This window comes from Salminus brasiliensis, chromosome 11 (assembly GCF_030463535.1).
Source record: "Salminus brasiliensis chromosome 11, fSalBra1.hap2, whole genome shotgun sequence".
Taxonomy (NCBI): domain Eukaryota; kingdom Metazoa; phylum Chordata; class Actinopteri; order Characiformes; family Bryconidae; genus Salminus; species Salminus brasiliensis.
This window is the reverse complement of record NC_132888.1, coordinates 17,075,189-17,098,855: the sequence shown is the minus strand read 5'-3', so window position 1 is coordinate 17,098,855 and position 23,667 is coordinate 17,075,189. Positions and strand designations below refer to the sequence as shown.

General features: G+C 39.1%; 3 protein-coding genes across 6 annotated transcripts; 1 reads left to right on the top strand and 2 right to left on the bottom strand.

Annotated features, from left to right (window-relative positions):
- Positions 1-217: 217 nt before the first annotated feature.
- On the top strand, positions 218-8,903 carry npat (nuclear protein, ataxia-telangiectasia locus). 4 transcript variants are annotated; one of them, XM_072691983.1, is made up of 17 exons: positions 218-533; positions 795-913; positions 1,036-1,096; positions 1,179-1,257; positions 1,366-1,406; positions 1,536-1,745; positions 2,119-2,194; positions 2,375-2,489; positions 2,918-3,009; positions 3,144-3,225; positions 3,374-3,470; positions 3,588-3,692; positions 3,963-5,342; positions 5,440-5,552; positions 5,651-5,741; positions 5,835-7,078; positions 7,285-8,903. In XM_072691983.1, exons 1-17 carry the CDS (start codon positions 497-499, stop codon positions 7,363-7,365), a joined length of 4,023 nt encoding a protein of 1,340 aa, XP_072548084.1. In that variant the 5' UTR covers positions 218-496; the 3' UTR covers positions 7,366-8,903. The 4 variants fall into 4 exon arrangements, with proteins under 4 accessions (XP_072548084.1, XP_072548083.1, XP_072548082.1 ...); XM_072691982.1 differs by having other exon boundaries at positions 3,141-3,225; XM_072691981.1 differs by having other exon boundaries at positions 2,375-2,504.
- A 494-nt stretch (positions 8,904-9,397) lies between these two features.
- mmp20a (matrix metallopeptidase 20a (enamelysin)) lies at positions 9,398-15,431 on the bottom strand. The gene is made up of 9 exons (XM_072691128.1): positions 15,312-15,431; positions 14,500-14,741; positions 13,276-13,424; positions 13,020-13,151; positions 11,804-11,968; positions 11,593-11,713; positions 10,805-10,947; positions 10,474-10,630; positions 9,398-9,554 (listed from the first exon to the last, which is right to left on the bottom strand). Exons 1-9 carry the CDS (start codon positions 15,429-15,431, stop codon positions 9,398-9,400), a joined length of 1,386 nt encoding a protein of 461 aa, XP_072547229.1.
- Positions 15,432-16,751: 1,320 nt separating this feature from the next.
- mmp20b (matrix metallopeptidase 20b (enamelysin)) lies at positions 16,752-21,255 on the bottom strand. The gene is made up of 10 exons (XM_072691127.1): positions 21,115-21,255; positions 20,389-20,627; positions 20,155-20,303; positions 19,807-19,932; positions 18,488-18,646; positions 18,190-18,358; positions 17,655-17,788; positions 17,409-17,565; positions 17,221-17,324; positions 16,752-17,074 (listed from the first exon to the last, which is right to left on the bottom strand). The coding sequence occupies exons 1-10, from the start codon at positions 21,253-21,255 to the stop codon at positions 16,974-16,976; spliced, it is 1,479 nt and encodes a 492-aa protein (XP_072547228.1). The 3' UTR covers positions 16,752-16,973.
- Between the last annotated feature and the right edge of the window lie 2,412 nt (positions 21,256-23,667).

Sequence of the window (23,667 nt, the reverse complement as noted above, 5' to 3'; positions counted from 1 at the left end):
TCCGTTTTCAATAACGTCTCTATTTCTCCTGCTGCTACCCTGGTTTGACTGTGTTGTGGCTTCTCAGGCGTAGTTTTCCTCCTGTGAGTTGTAGTTCAACATGTCTGTTAAGGACACATTTGCGTCAGGAATGATATTATCAGGAAATATATTCGTCAAAATGCATGAATATCTATATGATTACTTTACTAATTAATATCCCAGTGTGGAATTATCACTCGATCGTACCAGTAAATAATTCTCCAGACTGTCCGAATACCAAAAAACTACACTTCCCTTCTCATGTGTTAGTCTACTCACGACAACATCCGGGTGAGCGAAGCCTTTCCGCGCCTTTTCGCTTTATGGGCTCTTCGAGCTCACTTGTTCTTCTGCGATAAACAAACATTAAAATGTTGTTTTTGGTCTATTTTAGTCACAAAACGGTTGTTAGTAACGTAATCCTATTTGCGAGCTAATTCATAGCGCACAATAGCTGCACATTACGTGCTTAAACATGTTGTTGCCTTCAGACGTGGCGAGACTCGTACTTGGTAAGTCAGACATTTCTGGACCTTCATTGCTTTATTTTTCTTAGCAACCCGTCAGCAAATCAGCAGGTGGCGAGTGTAGTTCCTTAGATTATCTTAAAGGGTCTTGTGCTAACTAACTTTTCCCCCTTGCATGATTTAGCTACGTTTGCAGTTTGCAAGTTAAAAGCCAGTAGTGGTGTCTGAATGCTGTCCAGCCCGATAGACACCTTGTTTTGGAGGTTAAAGTGCGGATAAGGCTAGAGATTGTCCCGTTTCTTGTAGGATACCTTCAGCAGGAAGGACTGAGTGCCACAAGTCGAGCATTTATTCTCGAAAGTCCTAATCTGAGGGAGTATGCTGAACACAGCTCTGAGGATGCAGCTATCCCTGCCTGCGTGTTTGTATGTCCCTGTTCATCTTTCACCTTTTTCTCTTATAATACCTTTAAACATTAACCTGACATTATGGATCAGCCTGTTCAGTGATTTGATTTCAGTCTTATCTGGCTCTCTTATATTTGCAGTCTCTTTTTGGGAAAAACCTGACCACGATTTTAAATGAGTATGTTGCTGTCAGAGCAAAAGGTAGGTGTCCTATGGAGTAGACAGTATAATGTAATGTTGTTATCCATTTGTTAGCGTTATATTAAGTGGGTTTCTTTTACAGAAACATGCCAGGAAAATCAGATACCTGCCATGATGACCTCCTTATGGAAAAAGTTGGATTTTACGCTCAACCAGATAAAGTAAGTTAATGGAAGGTTTTTCCTTTTTTTCTTTTTCTTTCTTCAGACTAATCTCTACAGTGAAGGATATCTACTGTTCCCTGTAACATTTCTACTTTTTGTTCACAGATCAATGCAAAATTCTCCCGCTGTTCAACAAATGCAGCGACGTAAGTTGGCTTCTCTTGATTATTTTTGGACGTGATCGTTTTTAGAAAAAAAAGGAGTGTCTTTTTGTTTTCTGTTACCTGTTTTAAGAAACTGTACAGTAAAGGTCTACAATCTAATGTTGTTAACAGTTCGAACCCAGAACAGCATTCAGAATATGCGACGTCAGAGGGCCCTGTCGGCAGCTCAGTCTTCTAGCACGGAGTGCCTGACAATATCTTCTCCTGGAAACTGTGTTGCCAGTCCTATCCCAGCTCCTCAGGGCATGCTTGGACACTCCACCCCAGTATGCTACACTTCCCAGCACACCAGACCCTCAACCATAAGCCTCTCTCAGCCAGGTATGAAGTATAACATCTGAAGTTTTGATAGGTTTGACATGATACTGGATGCTTTTTAGTTTAGCAACATTGTTAATGTTCTGATCGTGTTTTTATCTTCCATGACATATCTACCCCCGCCCCCACCCTGCAATATATTGCAGAACAACAAAATATTGCACTACAGTGGCATCAGTGGCATCTCTTTGGCTGTTTTTTTTTTTTGTTAGTTCTGTTTAGTGTCCTTTAAGTCTGTTAATATAAGCAATGCAAACATTCACTTTATTAACTGACATTTCATTTGATATTTTTTATTTTCAAAATGTATTAGATTTAGAAAATACTATAACATTGAATTTGATCAGTACTGTATTGTTGGTGTGGTTTTTCACAGGAGACTCAACTTTACAAATAATGCTGCCTGATCATAGATTTACCCCAGGACCACTTTCTCCAGCTCGCAGGAAATGGTATGGGAAAACCTGCTAATGTCTAACGGGTTATGTCTAAGCAAATTGATTATGAAAACTTTAAACATGTATACTGGAGTCTGCATAGCTTAACCCTAATACTCCTCAGTTGATATGACTATGTGGGTTAAAAACACATGGAAAAGTTTTGACGTAAAGGATTTGTTTCTGCAATTTCAGTGACTCTCCTAGGCGAAGGGGTGGGGGCCAGTTTGGTACTAGCAGAAGCACTGCAGTGTCCAGCACCCTCAGTGTGGAATCACAGAGCCAGGAGCCAGTGACCGAGAACTTATCTGTGAGCTCACAGAAGGTTTTTGGATTTATGTTATTGCTTCAAATACTTAAACATTATCTTCAGCTCAGTTAATATAAATATAATCAATATTTGGTGTAATCAAAATGTTCACCCCTAACCGATCACAATTTATGATTCACAATACAGACATATACTTATATAATCACAAAAATGATTTTAAAACATCCTGTATTTTGATGCGGATTAGTTTGAGCCACAACATAACAGGAAGGTTAAGAAACACTTTTTGTATGGAAGGACTTTGTAGATTAAAGAAAAAGAACATTAAGAAAAATCTGACATCCTCTGATACATTACTGATACATACACTTTAGAAAGGCATATAAAATAATCAGTATGTCTCTAAACACAGTGTGTGACTTCGTTGTGTAATTGTGTGGCTGAATGTAATATTTTTCTCCTCCTAGCAAATGGTGATCGAGAATGCACGAGAAAAAATTCTGAATGACAGATCTTTGCAAGAGAAACTAGCTGAGAATATCAACAAAATCTTGGCAAGGTGAATGGTTTTACCAATATGAATGTATTAATACAGTAAAATATTATAACCATTGTTTTTGCTGTGCTGTTAGTATTTTTTAAATTACATTTTCATTGCAAATCAGTGTCTAAAATCAATCTTCACGTTAGCAGTGATAACAGCCCCCAGATATCAAAGGCAGCTTGCAGCACTGTTGAGCAGGAGCAGTCAATAGATGAAATACTGGGTCTGCAGGTAAACCATTGTCACCGTTGTTTCTTTTGATATTGATGGGATGTACCCACGACTGTTGGCAGTTACAAAAAAATGTATGTCTATGGAAAATATCACTAAGCAGAAAAGGTCAAATATGTAGTGTGAATGTGTTGTGCTTTGTGATCAGGGAGAAATTCATATGACTGATGATGCCATTCAGGACATCCTCGAGCACACGGAGTCAGACCCTGCTTTTCAGGCTCTGTTTGATCTCTTTGATTATGGTAAGATATGGCTTGCTAAGTGAATTTGTATGCCTTATTAATATTAATAATAAATGTCCTTCTTTATAAGACATGCATAATCATAGTCTAATATTTCATTTAAATTATTGAATGAAGGAAAAAGTAAAACAGCTGAAGGCAATGAGCAAGCTGATGGAAACTTCAGCAACAGTACCCAGGAGAGTGATGAAGCTGGCCATGCAGACAGTGCTACAGACACAGGTAAACATTCTGTTGACAAGGGAAACCGTAGACCAACATGCAAAGCTAAAGGGTAACTATAACACAGAGACAAGCTCTGTTGTTAAGTATGAAACAGCACCTGCTAGATTTCTCACATTCTGAATATATATTAATAGAAGAAGCTCAGCTTCTGAAAAACAGTTACCATAGAGATGTAGCTAAGCACAACTGATCTAATCCACATAATCACTGAGCATCAGATGAGTTACACCACATAAATGTTGTTTTTGTCCCCTGTCTAAACACAAGGCACTGGACATGAAGATACTACATCTGGAACAGAGACCACCACAAGGAAACTAAGGAGCAAGAACACTCAAGACTTGAAAAGCAAACGGAAGTTATCTGTTCCTCTCAGCACAGGCAGGCTAAATACGGCAGCTTCTCAGTCACGTTCACTAAGAACGCGAACAGCATCTACAAAAGGAACCACACCAACAAAAAAAGGAACCAGCAGGAGCAAAGTTTCAGTAGGCAATAAACAAACAAGAGGCTCTAGCTCTCAATCGAGGAGGCAGTTAAACAAAGCAGATCTGCAAACTACATCAAGCACCTCTCTGTCTGAAGAGGGAGGAAGCATGGAAATAGATGAACCATCAGGAGAAATGTCCGAGGCACTGAGTCCCCAGAAAGTTTTACATCCCGTCCTTCAGGAGAGCTCTTCGACCAACAAGGTCACCAAAGAGAAGACCAGTAAAAGAGTTTCTGGGCATAGCGGGCAAGTACAGCCCACTCCTGGTGTGACAGTAGATGACTCTGGACCAGAAAAGCAGAGAACTGCAGTAATAGCTGCAAAACAAATCGCTGGTACACTGGGAGCTCCTGAAACCTCAGGTCGAAGCACAGTTGAGCCTTTACTCCCCAAATCAACACATAACACTGATGCTTCTAGCAAAGCATCTCTGCAGCCTGGAATAAATAAGGTTTCTGTACTTGGCATACAGGAGAAGGAGTCAGGTCCTAAGGATGCCAAGTCCAGTAGTTTAATAGGTGTTCCCTCTGAGCCTTTGGCTGTGGTTGCTCCTGGTTGTGCCACTGCTTCCACTCCGTCGGCAACAGTCCGTGTTTCTCAGTCCCAGACCACTGAGCCTGACCCCAATAAGATCGTGGCTCTGAAAATCATCATCAGTGATGAGCAGGAAGAGCAGAACAGTGACTCTGCACTTAACCAGGCTGTCTCCAGCATCAGTGGTGACCGCATCCCAACCATCTTTCTTTCCTCCCCAGCCAAATCTCCAGCTAAAATTCTGCCTGCTCCAACCTCCTCCATCACTCTAGAGGAAACTGCACAGGCAGTGAATAGTTTACAGGGGGTAGAGGCTGCTGGAACACCAACGTTAAGCATTCAGAACACCTTGCAGCCTGCACCAGTCCGGCCACTGAACGTTGCTGGTCCGGAACCCGGCTTTATCCAGCTGTTACCTTCCAGCACAACACTTGGAGGACAAAGCAGCTATTTTGTTGTGACTGATCCAGTTGCTACAGTTGATCAGCACTCCAGTATGATGCTGCTTCCAAGTAGTGCGGCACAAGGAACAGCATCTCCTGCATCACATGTGGTGGCTACACCACCTCGATCACGAGCTGTAGTTACCATGGCAGCAAATGTATCACAAACCTTCTCATCTGGTAAGTGAGCTCAAGTGCTTTCCTAGATTGCATAAGATTGCACAGATTGCATTGTGTCTGTTGTTGCCAAACTCATGTCTTTATTGTGCTTTTGTAGCATCAGCTATCATCATTTCCTCCCCGGTCCAACCTATGCTACAGAATATGGCAGTTCCAGTGTCTGTCTTTGGACAGAACAACACTGGAAAGGTCACAGTGCTGCCCAATCAGGTAGGCTTCAGTTATGGTAGGCTTTAGGGTATTTAATGGAAAGCTTTAATTGCATTGTTTTGTTGGAGAATTAGAGAATTGAGTTTCGTATTTTACAGATGCTGGCTTTGCCTGGTCCAACATTGGTGAACCAACCTGCCAGGGTTGTATCAAAACCTAAACTGGTGCCTAAGGAAAATGCAGAGCCAGGTAAGACATATCAAAAATCAGTACAAGAAAGTGAAAAATGTTCCGGTTATTGTAATCTAAAGGAGATATAAACCATGTATTTCAACTTTTTAGGAAAAACTGGAACATCTGGTTCTGGACAAATTTCTAACACCTCTCAAAGTGCAGAGCAGGTAAAGAGTGCTTCTGGAGCAAGCCCTGCTCACCGGAGAATACTTTGTTTTGATGAGACAGCTGACCAGACAACAAGCACTTCCACCTCCCCTGGTGTGAAAGACCGCACAAGGGCGGGTCAAATCCAGCCATGTAATCTAGGCAGTAGTGGTGCCAAGAAGAGCTTAGAGACCACAAGATCGCCAGAGCAACGTCAGAGTTCAGGACCAAGAGAATCTCAGAAAGCTGTTGTATGTCAGCAGCAAAAAGAGCCTAAAAGAAGCTCACAAAGCAAAATTGGAACTGATCAGGCTGCTAATATCAGTGTTTCCTTAAATGATTCTTCTCAGCAAGACCCATCTGATAGATCAGATTCAAGACGGAGATCACAGCTCACCTCGAATAAGGAAGGTAGTCTGACAGTATCAGAAAACACAAAGGCCTCCTCTCAGCCCATGAGCCTCCAGTCTAGTACAGTCAGGACTGCGCAACAGGAATCTCATGAAAGAATTTCTCCAAAAACCTCAGAGGAGCCTTCCAAGAGCAGCACCTTGCAGGACTCGCCCAGCGTCACTGCAAACAAGGAGAACGAGGTAGATGGGGGGATGCAAGATCCACGTCAGGTCGCAGCACCTTCAGTGGAAAACCTGGCACCCACAGCACGACCCTCCACACCTGTTTCTCAGAGTGTGTCTGGTAAACCTACTTGCAAAACCAGCCCACTTACCAAGCAGGCCATGGAGATGCTGCAGGACATACAGAGCCAAAGTCCTACTGCCACCACACCCCGGAGGAAAGGAACTGGCTGCTTGGACCTTCCGCTTCCAAGAACACCTGGATCAGGTCGTCTCCAGGAAGACTTCATGGATGGTTTGAGAACTCCCTCAAGGCAGAGGCTTGGACGAGATGCAGAAGGCACACCAAGACATCTGGCTCCTCCTGCCACACCTGACATTCCGTCCTGCAGCCCAGCCAGTGAGGCGGGGAGCGAGAACAGCATCAACATGGCCGCCCATACCCTGATGATACTGTCTCGTGCCGCTAGAACAGGAGGGCCTTTAAAAGACAGTCTTCGCCAGGAGGAAGCTGGTGCAGCTAAATCCAGTGCTTCCAAAGGGAAGAAACGCAAGCATACTGAACCAAGTCCTACAGCAAAGAAAGAACTGCAGCTTTCAAGTTCATCAGGCAGTAAGAAGAAAGCCAAGGTGAGTGACATGTATTTGTTCATCTGTTCAAAACAAAAATGATCAATAAAATCAGTTCCGGAGGTCCATCCAGTGTTGGCAAAGAACAAAAAGAACATTGTGGACCCTAGATGTCATGGAAACTGGTATCATCACTATATAATACATATATTTTACATAATATATTTTCACAATATATCTGTGAAATTTTCTCCTGTATCTTTTAGAAGCAGAAGAAGCTGCTTGACTCTTTTCCTCATGACTTAGACGTTGACAAGTTCCTGTCATCCCTCCATTATGATGAATGAAAAGCAAAGGCTGATCACTATGTGAGGAGCAGTCCAAACAGTCTGCTGATGAGGAGACTAAAAGGACGAACGAAGAAACAGCTGAACAAGACTTTCTTCTTCTTCTTCTTTTTTTTTTTTTCTTTTTTCATGCTTCACGTAATAGTTTTGTATAGTTGTATACATATAAGCTGTTCTATCCCAGGGAAAGTTATTGTACAGATGAGTTGTTGTATAGTCATTTTGGCGTAATGCTGCAGTTCAAAGTCCATATCAATGTAGTTCCTTTAAAGTTATTTATGTCCAGCGTGTCTGTCTTCACTGACAGTTCTGTGATGTTCTAAGGTAGTTCAAATATATATCAAATGATATTTTTGTTTTAATTAAAACAAACTAACAAAACAGTCACACTAACTGTGAATAACACCTTTGGAACTTGAGATGTTGAGATAATTTGTGTGAGTTGCCACAAGGGGGAGTCTTATGAACGGTCGTCTAGACTTCCGAAATCCCAGTCCTGGGAACCAACCAGTAGTTGGCACATATTTGTGCTTTCTTTGCCCCAGCACAAGAGCTAGAACATGCTGCGCTTATCAATTAGTTCAAGAGTTAAGTCAGGTGTGCTGGAGACAAATTTTATTGTAAAGCATTTTATTTAGACCATAGAAGTGAGCAGGTGACCAGAGAGTGGTTGGCAAAAATGGCAGAAATGTGCATCTCAACAAAATGTCAATTACATATTTAATGTCTTAGACATATCAACATGAAAAGAAGCAGAACCCAGTAATATACAGAACGCACTAATCTCAGTAACATCAATATATGAAGCAGAAGAATGGTTCCAGAAGTGGCTTTGTGGGTGGTTTAGACAGGGCTATCAAGACTTCAGTAGCACTCAAGGGAAACAATGAAAAATAAAAAACATTGCACTGATTTCAATGGAAATTTCTGCACTCATAAATTATCTGATGCCTGAGGTCACGCTTTCCTTTGAAACCGTCAGTCCTTAACCATCTGATTAGGGATTATGCAACATTCCTGTGTGAGACAAATCAGTCAGCAGAAACAGCATGGATATTTACCATAACCAGACATAATGTCTGCTTTTCATTAGCAGCAGTCGCCTGATTCAAGCCACATGGATGTCACTATGGTTAATGGAGATTTTGTTGAATTGTGTACCATTTCTCTAAGGCTAATATCCCAAGGGTAAAAAGAAGAGGTTTGTCTCCCTTTACTGTAGTAACAGCCTCTAGCCATCATGTATATTCATTTTATTACACAAAAAGTGACTGGATATTTGGAAAAGTACAAGAACATAGAACTAGATTAATACAACCCTAAAACTATAATCATGCTTAATGTTATGCCTGTTTTCATTCCGTAAACATGAGAATGCACTAATATTAGGTCTAGAAAAGAGTACAAAGCCTAATCATTTGCTATTAAAGCAACACTATGAAAATATTGCCATTTCTTGCTCCTGGGCGCCCTCTACAGTCTTGTGTAAAGTGTAATTTGCACTTTGAGCCACCACTAAAGGACAACGTTTTTCTGCACTTCACATTGATTCTGAAGCTGTTATTTTAAGGTATAAATGCTACATAGTGTTGCTTTAAATGGGATAATCTAAATAAACATTCATCAGGTCACTTTTGATGCTACTATGGATACAAAAATGACACATGCAGATGATTAACGCCACACAAAGCAAGTATTTCACATTTGCTTGTAAATAGCTTGCATTGTTCTCTTCACATTAACATTGCAGACCCTTATAAATAATTGAAGAATTACAGAACAATTGTCTAGTGATCAAGAACGTGAGATTTCTAATATTTCCAATTGGACTAGAAAATAATTGCACCTCTTTATTGCTGAGCTTGCAGAGATCACAGGTGTTTTTTCTCAGTTGTTAGCAGCCGAGCCAATCGTTAGTTTTCATGGCATACAGAAGGCGGCCTTGCCTGTAATCAAAGACAAAGGCCTTTGATCCACTGAAGAAGTGCACAGCGCCTGTGGAGTAAAAACAGTCACATCTTTCTGAAAATGTCTAAAGAGCTTTAGAACAGCTCTCAAAACAATGGAATCCAATCCTGTACCCACCTCTCAGTTCAAAAGCAGCATCTATTCTCCCCGTAATGCCTGGCCAGTCCATGCGGATTTTCCTAGGGAAGCCAGGATCCATCCGTTTTCTGTATTCATCGTATCTACAGTACAGAGAAATGCAGTGCAGCGGGACAACAATAGGCAGGATGGTTTCAGATCTAGTTTTTTAAGGTCAAAAATGATGTGATCCTATGATCTGAAAGCTTAATAGGATTTCATACATAAAAACATACTACATACAAAAAAACAGCTCAAAGTGCTCTAAAGAAAACATAAAAATATAGAGACTAATAATGTATAACAGAAAACATCATACAGTTAAAGGATGTAATGTTCTGAAGGAATACATACAGTCATCAGCTTCTATTGGAACAAATTCTTGAGCATTTAAAGAAATGTGCTTTTAAAAAGTTCAGAAATGGCTTAGATGTAAAGCTAAGTTATTGGTAAAGAACCTTTAAGTTGTGTGGAGATTCCTTAAGCTTTAAAGGTGCCATTGAATGCATTTATAAGTGTTTAAAGAGTGTAAATAGTGTTGTCACTTCAGTTGCGGCCAAGAATGCTCAGATACATTTTGCACATCCATTTACCCTTATTCAGCCCTATGTTTTTTCTGCTGAATCCAAACACACCTTTTCTTTTTATGGAGGGCTTTGGTTTACATACTTGCAGGGTCTCAAAACAGCACACCAACTACATATCATAGCTTTATTTTTAGCACTGTAGCAAGAACATTGGTCATTTTATTACCAGATAGTTCTACTGTCCTATCTGTACATTTTTGAGGGCGTAAATAAAATGAGCCAAGTTCTGTAAGAGTTTTGTGGTTAGGCTGGATTTTCTTTTCAGTGAAGAGACAACTGTGTTTAAGGTTCACAGTTCAGAGTCACTTCCATGTACCAAACACTCATTATTCATCATTGCCAAAGCAATTACAGTTTTCCATTCTTGGACACCTTTAAAAAGGTTCTTCACAGTTGCACTTTCATTTATAAAAATAGTTCTTGAAGGATACCACACCTGTAATACATGTCTCCTGTGAAGAAGTACGTTTTGCCATATTTGCCGATATGGACAGCAGCATTGATTCTCCTCACTCTTGCTGGAAAGCCGTATTCATAGATGGAGCCATAATAACTCTTCGCTCCTAACTGTTGGACCATCCAGTATTTTGGACCTGATCAGTAAATCAGTAAATACAATGCAATGTAACTTTAGATAACTGAGCTAATTCAAACGTTAACTAAAAAGCTAACTAGTGGTAAGGTCAATTGTATATTATGACAAATGCAGTGTTTGGTTAAAGAGGTTGTAAGTTTGACCCTGTAAGTTAAGACAGAATGTAATTCACCTGTAAAGATATAAGTCACTCCCTTGACTGGAAGGTGATATGCTGCATCCACAGGTGAGATGATACTTGGGAGAAATTTACTTATAGGACCTTCTCTCAGCCTGTTCCAGTATGATCTCCACATTGTTCTCAGCCATACATAACTAAATAGGGTACAAACAGAATGTCAGGAGTCAGGCGGAACTACCAATGCTTATTGGATTGCTGTTTACATCATGAATTTTATGATCTGAATGTTACAACAGAAACTGAGATTCATCAAACCAGCAAATCCTTTTCTAATTGCCAGTTGATTACTTTTGATGACCATGTGTGCACTGTAGTCCAGTCCAGTATTGTCATTAAGTATTAAACTGTCCATTTGTTTCAAGGTTTAATGCACTGGGCATTCAGATATGCTTTTCCACACATCAGTGTTGTAAAGACCTGTTGGCAAGTGCGGACTATGACTTCAACCTGTTGTTCGAAAACCTGTGTGACTGCAGGAGGGGAATTTGGGCTGGAGTCTTGGGCGGCTTTTGTTCTGAGCTTGAAGACTGGACTTAAAGGTATTACTAAGCACTATGAACAGGAAACATTGAGGGTATGATGGGGTTAATAAACTTTGTCTCAAGTAGTGGAATGTAGAAATAAATGGGGGCTTCAGAGTGGTGTAACTGTCTGCATTGGTTTTCATGAATATGACCTCTGAAAATACCATCAACCATCTGTGGTCAGGAGTCAAAGACAGCTCTGATTTTATTTCTAAAAATACTTTATGAATATGTAGTTAAATAAATTCCAAATACCTGTTTTTAAAGAAAAGTATCTCATCTCCAACCACTGCCACAGCATCAAAGGAAATACTGGAATGACACTTTTTGGAAGCCAGCAGTTTGTCCTCATTTTGATCATTACGATACCGCTTTCCTTTTAAAAACATCTTATAATAAAACACTGAACAGAATCAAACAGTAAACATTAAGCAATATATGGCATATTTCTGCAGTGTGCACTCACCATAGAGTGTCTGGATCCCTAGCGTATCGTCCTCTGGGAGTTTGTACGTAGCAGCATTCAGGTATTTGTATTTGGGGTACATCAGAGCAGATGGGTCTTTGGAGTGTGACAGACCCAAAGAATGACCAAGCTCATGGGCAGCCACCGTGAACAGATTGTAGCCGACTGTAAGTAATAATCAGCATTGATTAGATACATAATAGTCCAATTAAACACAAGTTTACTAATAAATTAAATGGATAACACTGAACCTGCATGACATGCACACTAGACAGCCACAATAACATGGCAACGAACACACCAATCACTAGCATATCTATAGCACTGCTGTAAATGGTCCACCCTCAAAATACTTTCTGGTCAGCAGTGGTCTTATATGGGGGTTAGGGTTGAGTGGACTCTACCAGATAAAATGACCAATGGTTATGAATATTTCATGTGGTCTTTCTATTGTTTTGTACAAAGACCACAATGTTTTCTAACATTTCATCTGGAATACGGAGTCCATAATTTCTGTTCAATTCATACTCTTAAATCTACATGATGTATATCATATGAGTTTCACAGTATTTAATAAATCCTCCCTAGTAGTTACTGGACAATATGTCTGAGATTAATGGGGTGGGATTTATATTTTTCACCAATTGGAATTAAGACACAGAAGAAACCGTGTGATAATTGATGCGATGATGGCTGCTAGAGCTCTCTGATTGGCTGAAGATTTGCCACAAACGTATGAGCGTTCTACACTTAGCAGAGGTTAGTAGAACTGAGAGTAGAAGATGAATCCAGAATGTTTTCTGTGTTTGAGTAGAAAATTAACTCCATATATCTATTCTACCTTCCTAGAGAGTTTACTTTCAGCCTTGTAGCCAAACCTCTACACTAACGCGTCACTAGCATGTCTATGGCACAGCTGTGAACGGTGCATCCCCAAAATACTTTCAGGTCAGCAGTGGTCTTATATAGGGATTGGGGTTGAGTGGACTCTACCAGATAAAATGACAAATAGTTATAAGCATTTTATGTGGTGTTTCTATTGCTTTGCTCCATTTACATTTAATTTAGACTCCAGTATTGGAAAAAACCTGTGTGAGTCCATAATTTAGCTATGTACTCTTATATCTAAATAGTATATATCAGGTTCACAGCATTTAATTAGCAATTTCTAGTAGTTACTGGACAATATGTGTAAGATTCATTTTTCATGCTGTACCTGATTTCTTGCGGCCTACTGTCCAAAGCTCATCATCATCAAAGTGCACATCTCCTCCCATGCCCTCTCCTGGCTCAAAGGCATGAGCCAACACTCCTGTCGGCCCATCAAAGGCAAAGAAGTCTCCGTGATCTTCAAAAGGACAACAAATGATCCAGTGAGACTGTGGTCTGTTTGTACAATGGAAAGGAGGCTGAGGAAAGATAATTCACAAATGTTTTCATGAACTGGCGTATAAAGTGTACCAGTGATCTACCTTTTCTGGTGAAGGTGATGACAATGTCTGCCTTGTCGTGGTTTACTCTGACGAACTTCAGAGGAACTACATCACTCCACAATTTAAATGCCAAATGAAAAGCGGTCTCCACCTCCTCTTTTTTGAGGTCTGTGGTGTACTTCGCAATCCTGCAGTTCAACACATTCAGCAGCCTGAGACTCCACATCTTAATCGCCAGACACAGTCGATTGCACAGGCTGACATGTACAAACAACACTTCCAAAAGAAGAAATAATGCAGCCCAAAGTAAAGGCACATAGGTACATTAAGCTGTGAAGCAATAATAATGTCCACAATAGCCTATAGAGTGGCATGCAAACGTTTGGACACCCCTGGTCACAATTTATTTTACAATGTACAGTTAAGTAGAAGACGAGCAAATCTCCAAACTGAATTACATTAAATATGAATCTTTTCAACCCCATTTTTCACTAGTTTTAGAGTGAAAAGAGGAAAGGAGTGCCATGCAAAAGGCCACCCCAAGAGATGTGAGCGGCCACATACATTTTTACCAGACCTTAATTATCTTGTAATATCAGGTGTCTTGTACCTTGTTTTAAAATTTATCTTCTAAATCCTGCACACATATGACATTAATGAAAGAGTCATCAGAAGTTGACTACATCCCCATCAATAAATTCAGTGTAATGAATTTTTGAACTAATCAAAGGACATCATTTTGGATGTCCTGTGGGCCGAAGAAGGTAAAATAGACCTTTATGGCCTACATTTAGCAGACGTTCATGAAACGAACACCTCTCCAATTGCTAAGCATGGGGGTAAATCAGCCATGCTTCTGGCTTGTGTTGCAACCAGTGGCAAAAGGAACATTTCAGTGTAGAAGGAAGATTAGATGAAATGAATGAAATATGAGTTCTAGATTTCTTTCATTCTAAAGGCAAACATCACACTGTCTGTAAAAAAAGTTGAAGATAAAAAGAGGATGGCTTCAAAAGCAGGATAATGATGCCAAACACATCTCAAAATCCACAATGGACTGCATCAAGAGACGCAAGCTAAACACTTTCTCTTGGCCCTCATAGTCCCTCCTCCACCCAAACATTTACGGCTTTTGGAAATCAGGTCATCTTTTACTCACTTAACTAGTAACAGTAACAGAAAGTATGACTAGGGCTGCACACTGTAAATCTGCTTTTGCATACTACAGTATATCAACTTCATAAATAAAAGACAACAATTAACCGGTATGTGATGGTGTGATTCTTCCATTTGGGTTGTCCTGGGTAGAGGCTGAAATTCTCAACATCAGGTACTCCACATCTGGCCTTTTTCATAATGGCAAGGGTCTGAGGGTCCAAAAGACCAGTGTTTGCCAGTCCAAAGAAACTCTGCATTTCTTTGATTTTCTCCTCTATGGATGCTGAATGCCGTTTCTTGCGAGGGCTCCCACTTAGCGTCAAGTGATAGAACTGCTTCAGGTATTCCTGCCAATCACAAACTTAGTTTCACAAGCCATTAGTGAAACAGTCAGTCAAGTAAAACCAGAAAAGTAGATTATGGATTATTAATGATAAAATCAATAATATCATAACTATTGTTATAATGTTACTGTAACTAAAGTTATTAGTATACTACAGTAAAACAAGCTTTTTTTTTTACAACTATTACCATCATCCTGCATAAATCTGAATTAGTAACTTTCTCTAGTAACTGTTTCTCTAGGTCTTTAATTTTCACAAAAACAATCTGAATGGCTCAAGTGGCTTAAAAGTGTATTATGCAAAAAATTATACGGTGGAACAGTATACACATAAGCAGCTATTAATTCTACCACCACCTTTTAGATAACCATCAAACCTCACAACTATAAGAAAGGTCCCTAAAAAAACTTTATGCAAGAGAAAGTCAAAGGAAAAATCCTGCATCTTTCATCAAGCAGACATCACTAACAGACATGGACAGACAGTCCATTCAGTTCCAGTCCTTGTAAATCACAAATGAGGGAGAGATAAACTTCCTTAAAGACAATCAGACAAACTAAATGCTAGACAAACCTCTGCATGCTGGATGTCCTCTGAGCTAAGCCTGGACTCTGGAGGGACAGGTGAGCTCCACATAATGTCCACAGTCACAAGCCAACTTAGTGATAAGATCCAAGGCCATTGCATCCCCATTTTAACACAGCACCATGATATTCCCATATGCACACCGTCTACAGCTTTATAAGGCACCATACCTCAGGACAGCTAGATCACGTGAACTGTGAGCCCTCAAACCAGTATTTACCCTTAGGTCTTAGTGGTTACTGTCATCACACAAGTTAAACTCGAGCACTGTGAGATCATGTCTTGTTTGCTTCATCAAGTTTTTACGACTTAGAATGTGATTAAAGTGATTTGTGTTTTTGCACGTTATACTGATTAAAGGAATTTGCATTCCGAACAGCGAGAATTCTGCAGCTGTACCTCAGGCAAAGTGTATTATCTGTGACCGCTATCAGTATTAAAGGGTACGCACTCTAAATTTACTGAGGTCTGTGAGTTTATGTAACAAAACTCATCATTTTTTCCAACTTCTCTTTATACCCTAGAATTACAAATTAGGCTATTTTTGTCACTGTGCCATTATGACTGATATATGTAACCTCTATTATATATATAAGCTGTGTTTTAATTGGCTGCCCTGTGTTGTACTTCAGAAAGCAGTCTCCCCAGAAAAACTCCTTATACAGTGGTGCTTGAAGGTTTGTGAACACTTTAGAATGCTCTATATCTCTGCATGAATTTGACATAAAGCTTTACCAGATGTTCAAAGTCCTAAGAGTAAATAAAGAGAACCTAATCAAACACATGACACACACAAATATTAGACATGGTCATTTATTTATTGAGGAAAATGATCCAATATTACAAATCTGCGAGTGGCAAAAGTATGTGAACCTTTAAGATTAGCAAATAATTTGAAGGTGAAAGTAGAACCTGGTGTGTTTTCATTCAATTGGGGAATACATGTAGTGAGAATACATATTTAGCATACAGAAATGAAATATTTGTGTTTAGCTGATGATAAATTTTGAAAACAGCAAAGCAGCAAACATGCTTGTTAGATGGACATCAGAGTTACAAACCCTGAAGTTCCTGTTAAAGCCTGAGTAGACTGATCAATCACTGTGCTGATCAGTTATTTATCGCAGTGTTACTGAACTCTACTAAAGCCTGAGTAGACTGATAAATCACTGTGCTGATCAGTTATTTATCTCAGTGTTACTGAGCTCTACTAAAGCATGAGTAGACTGATAAATCACTGTGCTGATCAGTTATTTATCTCAGTGTTACTGAACTCTACTAAAGTCTGAGAAGACTGATAAATCACTGTGCTGATCAGTTATTTATCTCAGTGTTACTGAGCACTACTAAAGCCTGAGTAGACTGATAAATCACTGTGCTGATCATTTATTTATCTCAGTTTTACTGAGCTCTACTAAAGCCTGAGTAGACTGATAAATCACTGTGCTGATCAGTTATTTATCTCAGTGTTACTGAACTCTAACCTGAGTAGACTGATAAATCACTGTGCTGATCAGTTATTTATACTATGATGAGTTACTTTCCAAAAAATTCTGCCCAACTTGTTTAAAAAAAAAAACATACTTTGGAAATATAAACAGTGTGTTTAGTGTGTAAAGTGATAAAAGATGATGTTGTCTACAAACACCGTTAGCATCCAAGCCAAGAATTTGCCTTGTTAATGTCAATAATCTTCCTCAGTTTAATGTTGTATTTGTACACCTCTACCCCAATAAAGAAATGAAGAAAACCTGAAAGACAAAAAAAGCATAGTATGATGAACTATGTGAATTAAAATAAAACATAAATTGCAGAACAAGAAAATATTAGTCCTTCAAGAAAGAAAGGGCTTCATTATGATAAGAGAATACATTATAAATACATTCTGTACACTCACCATTTTTATAAAAAGCTGCACTTATGGGAGTGGGAATGCCTGGGAAATCCTCTGAGATCTTGCGTGGGTAAGAATCCTCCATGGTCTTTTGATTTTCATTAAATCTTGGGTAATACCAGCTCAGAATTAATATGATATCACATATGAACTTAGTATGAGTGTTACATATGATATTACATGGCCCTTACCTCCAGTACAGGTGCTGAGTGAAAAATAAGGTGTGGACAGTTTTGTGGATATGCACTGCAGAATCTATTTGCTTCACCCAGGTCGGGAATCCAAGACTGCTGATGTTTTTACGTCGGCCTTTCACCTGAGACCCTTTGACTGTCCAGTAGCTAGACCCTGTGTTGATGAGGATCAGTCAGAGAAAGCTGCCATGACAACTCATCTACAGCAAAACACAATGTACGTAGTGTAATCTGTGTGTTTACCGCTAAACAGGTAGGCTGCTGAGCGCTGTGGAACCCAGTACGCAGCGTCAATCTTGGAAGTGATGTTTGGCATGAAGTTGCTGATGGGACCCTCCTTTATGTCATTTTTGTTATTGTGCCTGATCCATAAATACCTGAATAGATGAAATAGGGTCCATACATTTGTTTCATTGGGAATAGTAATAGGCAATGTAAAACTGTATGCATGAAATCACTAATCAATAAAGGGCCCTGAATATGACATTATCATAATACTTGAGCTTCAATAAATCTCGTTTGGAGTTATTGAAGATTTGCAATATTATCTGTAATGCAATATTCTGTATACGTTTAAGGGCAGTTTTAGTTGTTTTTAATATATATTTACCAATTTGATTAATATTTATATATTGATATATTAAATATTGATCATTAAATACTAAAATATCAAGACTTTGAGATATTATTATTTTTTTAATCCAAAATATAATTATTTTATATTAAATTAATTATTTTCTCACACCCCTAGCAAGCACCGTTGTGAATAGTCTCTTACCTTCCTTTGAAAAAGAAAATCGCCTCACCCAAAGTAGTAACAGAATCAAAAGATAGGTCAGGATTGCATTTATCTTTTAATCCCATGGGGAAATAAAAGCCAGAGTACCAAGAATTGAAGGGATAGTTCCAACTCAGCCTTGGGTGAAAAGGCCTCTGAATGCTTGGTCCTGTGGTAAATGCAGAGCATAACGTATTTCACTTTAAATTGTAAAGAGAAAGTAAATCCCAGTGACTTTTAATTCTAGAAATTCACATTCATCTGTGCGGTGGTAGTGGAAGGATGAATGAATTGTTACCATACAGCGCTTTGATTTTTCTGATATCTTCGCTGGAAAGCAGGTTGACAGTTTTTCGGATTTTGTAAGAGGGATACATGAGGGATTCAGGGTTTTGAGAGTGCCTTAAACCCAAAGCGTGCCCAAACTCATGTGCTGCAACTAGATACAGGTTAAACCCTGCAGTGGAAGAAAGATGGTAAATGAAACCACTGTTACTTATATGACAGATATACAACATTCTTATCTGTTATTATCATATTTACCTTAAACTCTAAAAAACTTTATTTTTTTTAGAAAATATTTAGTAATTACTAATTTGGTAAAAGTAATAGTAATTTTATAATAGATAATAATAGACTAGAATCATTTATTCTAATTAATGGACAGTGTGCTTTTAGAAAACTAACTGAATTATAAAATAAGCCTCAGGATTAATAACCAAATAATAAGTATAATAAAACCCCTTAAACAGCTCAACTGCTTCCAATGCTTTTTTCTACAACATAAAAATAACTCATTTCCTTTAGCACTGTGTGGTAATTCAAAGGACATTCTTTAGTTCTTTCATTTTGCTACTCAAGAACTTTGCCACAATAGATCTGGGTGTCAACTCATCCATTGGCCTTAGGGATAGTGCCTGATGTGCTTTCTCTATTTGCAAGTCAGTGGGGAGGTCAATAACTAACTGTGAATTCAGGAATCCCTTTGAGGGAAACCTCCATGGGAGTATTTTCTTCAAAGCCCTTGGGCTCCCCATAGACTCCTACATTCTGGGCATTGGAACGGCTTTCTTGCTCTATTAGCCGGGAGCTAAGCTGTTCTTGAAACTTTATTTCTGTGACTATGTCCTCCGTGTTCTGGATTCATGTTTCAGCTCCTTCAATGTGCCCTTTGACTTCACCTAACCTCTTGTTCAACGTATTTATTTCAGCAACTATGTAATGTAGCTTTTTCTGGGTGTTCTTTCTGAATTGCTTTATCTCATTAAGAATATTCTTAAGGCTTCTTAACTTCATGTCTTCATTTATTATAAGTGAGCTAGCACGGCTGCTAACATTCTCCATCTCGTTTTTTTCCAGTATTGAAGAGTTTCTTCCCATTTATCTGCCATCGTCCCTGCTACTTGTTAATATCTGCTTCTTTATTTTTAGTTTGATTCTTGTTAGTTTAAGTGATAGATTGTCTTGCTTAAGCAGCCATTTTCTTTGGTTCAAATGTGCACCTAATTCCCACATACGTAATATTACAGATTTTTGACATTGCAACAGATAGGCTAATGTTAAGTTCTTTATTCACGTAAAAAGGTGTAAATCAAGTAAATGCATTGGCAGACCTACCATTAGAATCTGCTGTCCAATTTTCTTCATCATCAAAATGAACATCTCCTCCAATGCCCTCTCCTGGGTCAAAAGCATGAGCCAGTGTGCCTCTTGGTCCATCAAAGGGGAACGAGTCGCCATGGTCTAGGTTGGTGTGGTTGTTTTACAGGTACAAAGAAAAACAAGATTGCTCAACAAGCTGGATTGTACAACAGTTAATCTCCTGGAAAGCTGAGGGACACAACACAACATGCATCCTCTTTTACCACCTTGTGTACATGCTTAACTACAGAAAACGTGTTCCTCCATCTCATAACGACCTTATTGGAGGGCTGCAGGCTGCTCTCTTACCCGTGGCCTACTTACTCTTTGTGACAAACTTCACCATGATGTCTGCATGCTGGGAATATGACCTGAAGAACCTTAAAGGACTGGCCTTCGCCCACACGTCCAGTGCAGACGCAATCAAGGAGTCTACTGTAGCCTGGGGTAAGTCATTGGTATACTTCCCGACACTGAAATATCAATAAAGGCCATGTTTAAACTAAACCTGACACTGGAAACAGGTAACCACAGCTTGGAGCTCATATTCAACTTTACCTGTAAGTTATGACATTTTTCTGCCACCTGTTGCCTCGGTTGTGAACGTACTCCTCAACGTCAGGGACTCCACATCTGGGAGTCTTCATTACAGCCAGAGTGTCAGGGTCCAGCGTGCCGGTTTGATTGAGCCTGAAAAAGTTCTGCATGTCCTTCAGTTTGGAGGAGAAAGAAGGAAGACTTCTTTTGCTACGGCTGGTCAGGTCTGGCTGGAAAGCGTAGAAGCGCTGGAGGTATTTCTGGAAGAGAAGAAGATTTACGAATTACAGGGAATTCCAGCATGACAGAATAAAATCTGCTTCATTCATTCTGAACTAATTCTAAGGGCGAATCAGAATACAATACTCTCACCTTCTCGGTTTTCATGGCTGATGTTCATGCAACTTATCGCTCTTTCTTATTTGTACCCATCCATGTGACTAGTCATAACCAAAGCTGTACTCAATCACTTAAGCTGAGATTTAAGGGTCAGTTTTGTCAATAAACAGTATTAACATCAATGGAATGGGAGGACAAAAAGGACAACATGACAAAAGACAAACGTGAAGGCCAAGGAATATAACTTAACACATGTCAAAGTTAATAACTATATTCCCACAAAAAACTACCATAACAAAGTGTAAATAACATTCCTGCAAAAATAATTTTATGTTATGCTCTATTGCAGGAAATATAGGGTTATCCGTAACTGGAACTGATAAAAAGAGCAAGAAAGAAACCACTTACGTCTGCTAGAATCAGGTCATTGTTGGTTTTTTCGTCCTCGCATGCTGTTACACTACCTCCCTTAAGCTGCAGCAGAGGTGCGGCAAAACATGGAAGAGCAAACAGAGCAAAGACACAAGCTAAGCCCAGCCAAATCCCCATCTTCAGGCTCTAAGACACCAGAGGCACTGAAACTGGCTGGCTTCAGAAGACTCGGGGTAGATCTAGGTAGCTGGGAATGCCTTTTAACGTGCTGTTATGACTCAGTCTTTGCCAAAGCTGGGAAAACCTCATGCACTGGGAGGGGTTCGCTCAGGTCACAGAAGGAAAGAACAATCCTGTGGAGATGTATCATATTAAACACATTAACGGCACGTTCCTCAGCAATTAACCGACACATTGCAATAGAACACCTTCTCTGGCTATCAATCCCCCATTTCCTCAGTCAACCAAAACAACAAAAACAATGTACTGCACTAAATGACTTCATCTGATCTTTCACTGGAATCTAGGCCACAGCGATGGTATTTCTTCACCACAGTTCTTACTCCTTTTTCAGGAAGAAAGTTCTGCAGATTATTTGAGTAAATTGAGGTTGCATTTTTAATGAGTTTTTCAGGTTTGTTTCTTTTACAGCTTCAGATTTGGGCAGGGGCATCCAATCTAAGTCTAAGCTTAGATTTTCAGCCCAGACAAGCCAGAGCACACCTGAGTCCATTGCCTGGTTAGAATGGAAACCTGTGGCCACGCCAGCCTTCTGCAGATAATGCAGATATGTGAACACCCCAGGTTAAAGATAATAGGAGAACAATTAGCTTCAGTGAAATCAATCATTTTTACATCATTTGGTTTTTAAGGTATTTCTTTTTACCATCAGTATATAATATATGATTACAGTATTTCATTCAACCTCCAGTTTTAGTTAAAGGAGATTGCCATCAGCAGCCGGAATCTGAGGGAGCACAATTGGCCTTGCTCTATCAGGGTAAACTGATGGCACTTCCAACCCACATCACTTCTAGTGTGATGTTGATTGGGTAATTGGGCTTCCGAATTGGGTAGAAAAGGGGGTAAAATGACAAGTAAAATATAAAAATAAATCCCCAGAATGAAATGGTTTAGATGTATTTAGAGTGGTTTGGTGTTAAATGCCTCCATTAAATGTTTCTAAAAAAAAAATCTAGCAACTAGAATTTCAATGCTTCTAAAAGCTTCGCCACATAAAGCTGTTACACTAAATGGTATACAGTGGTATACAGATATGTCACTAATGATTGAAACGTTTGGTACTGCCATGTATTTGCAGTTGTATTCCAAAAAAATGCCAACTGTGTTCATAGTACAAAATATTGCATTTATCAAATTTAAGAGAAGACTCATGTGTATGCTAAATTAGAGCAATGAATACAGAGTCAGACAGTCATGTGAAACATTTGATGAGGATTGAAGATTACAGCCATACTGAATAAACTGTGAGTACAGAGTTATGTGATTTCTACATTGCCATTACATTAAATTGGGCATTTGGTACAGAAACCTACAATGGAGAGCTAGGAGTCCAGACAATTAGACTCCAAATTCCAAAGTTTTGGACTCGGTTTGACACTTGACACTTGATGCATGTTCTACCAATAGGGAAAACCAAGTGGAAAACAAAGTGGTAAAATGACAAGTAAAATATAAAAATATATCCCCAGAATGAAATGGTTTAGATGTATTTAGAGTGGTTTGGTGTTAAATGCCTCCATTAAATGTTTCTAAAAAAAGAGAAAAATCTAGCAACTAGAATTTCAATGCTTCTAAAAGCTTCGCCACATAAAGCTGTTACACTAAATGGTATACAGTGGTATACAGATATGTCACTGATGATTGAAACTTTTGGTACCCAAAGAAAGAGAATGTCTTAATCAGAAATACCACTGTTTTACTATATAGAATTCATTCAGTGTGCTCACTGAATGACATTCTTCATATCTTAACAACTGAAAAAAAGAAAATAAATAAAATATTTACGTAAGCGATAAAACACGTGTGATTGTTTGATTATTAACCAAAATGCTTGTCATTAAACAACTTTTTAATTTTTGTTTCAATTTAACCCCATTGTCTACACAATTTAGAAACCCAATTATCCAACCTCCTGTTCATGTAAAAAAAGGGTAAAGGGTAAAGACCAGCCACTGACTTCACATGTTAAAGTCAGCCACAGCCTCTGTTTGAATTGCTTTTTGAACTCTTTCTGAGGAAAGCACAATTCCTCAGCTCAAATACACCAGTTAATAGACACTAGGATGTGGGGAGGAAGTGTTATTAATTATGTTATTATTATGTTATTATTATGTGCTTTATCGGACTCTTAACTGCTGACAACAAGCCAGCTACATTTTTCTCCATTAGGTCAAACAGGTGGCTGGTGGTCAGGTTTTGGTAAAGTATAATGGAAGGCATAAAACCAGTCAGTAAAAAAGGATGGGTGAAAAGTCTTTAAGAAAGGTCAAATAAAAAGAAAGGGCTACATTTATAAAACTGTAAATCAAAGTGTTTAATTGCTGACATGAATGAGTATGAAATGCA

Bases quoted from the DNA above. Each gene is read 5' to 3' on its own strand.
- npat (XM_072691980.1), top strand. From the start codon at position 497: ATGTTGTTGCCTTCAGACGTGGCGAGACTCGTACTTG. The intron at 1,746-2,118 runs GTATGAAGTATA...GGTTTTTCACAG, and splicing joins CATAAGCCTCTCTCAGCCAG to GAGACTCAACTTTACAAATA. The intron at 2,505-2,917 runs GTTTTTGGATTT...TTCTCCTCCTAG, and splicing joins TATCTGTGAGCTCACAGAAG to CAAATGGTGATCGAGAATGC.
- mmp20a (XM_072691128.1), bottom strand. From the start codon at position 15,431: ATGGGGATGCAATGGCCTTGGATCTTATCACTAAGTTGGCTTGTGACT. The intron at 10,631-10,804 runs GTGAATTACATT...TTTACTGATCAG, and splicing joins AGTGACTTATATCTTTACAG to GTCCAAAATACTGGATGGTC. The intron at 9,555-10,473 runs GTGTGGTATCCT...TCTGTACTGTAG, and splicing joins ACAGGAGACATGTATTACAG to ATACGATGAATACAGAAAAC.
- mmp20b (XM_072691127.1), bottom strand. From the start codon at position 21,255: ATGGGGATTTGGCTGGGCTTAGCTTGTGTCTTTGCTCTGTTTGCTCTT. The intron at 20,628-21,114 runs GTAAGTGGTTTC...CTTCTCTTCCAG, and splicing joins ATGACCTGATTCTAGCAGAC to AAATACCTCCAGCGCTTCTA. The intron at 19,933-20,154 runs GTAAGTAGGCCA...ACACCAACCTAG, and splicing joins GGTGAAGTTTGTCACAAAGA to ACCATGGCGACTCGTTCCCC.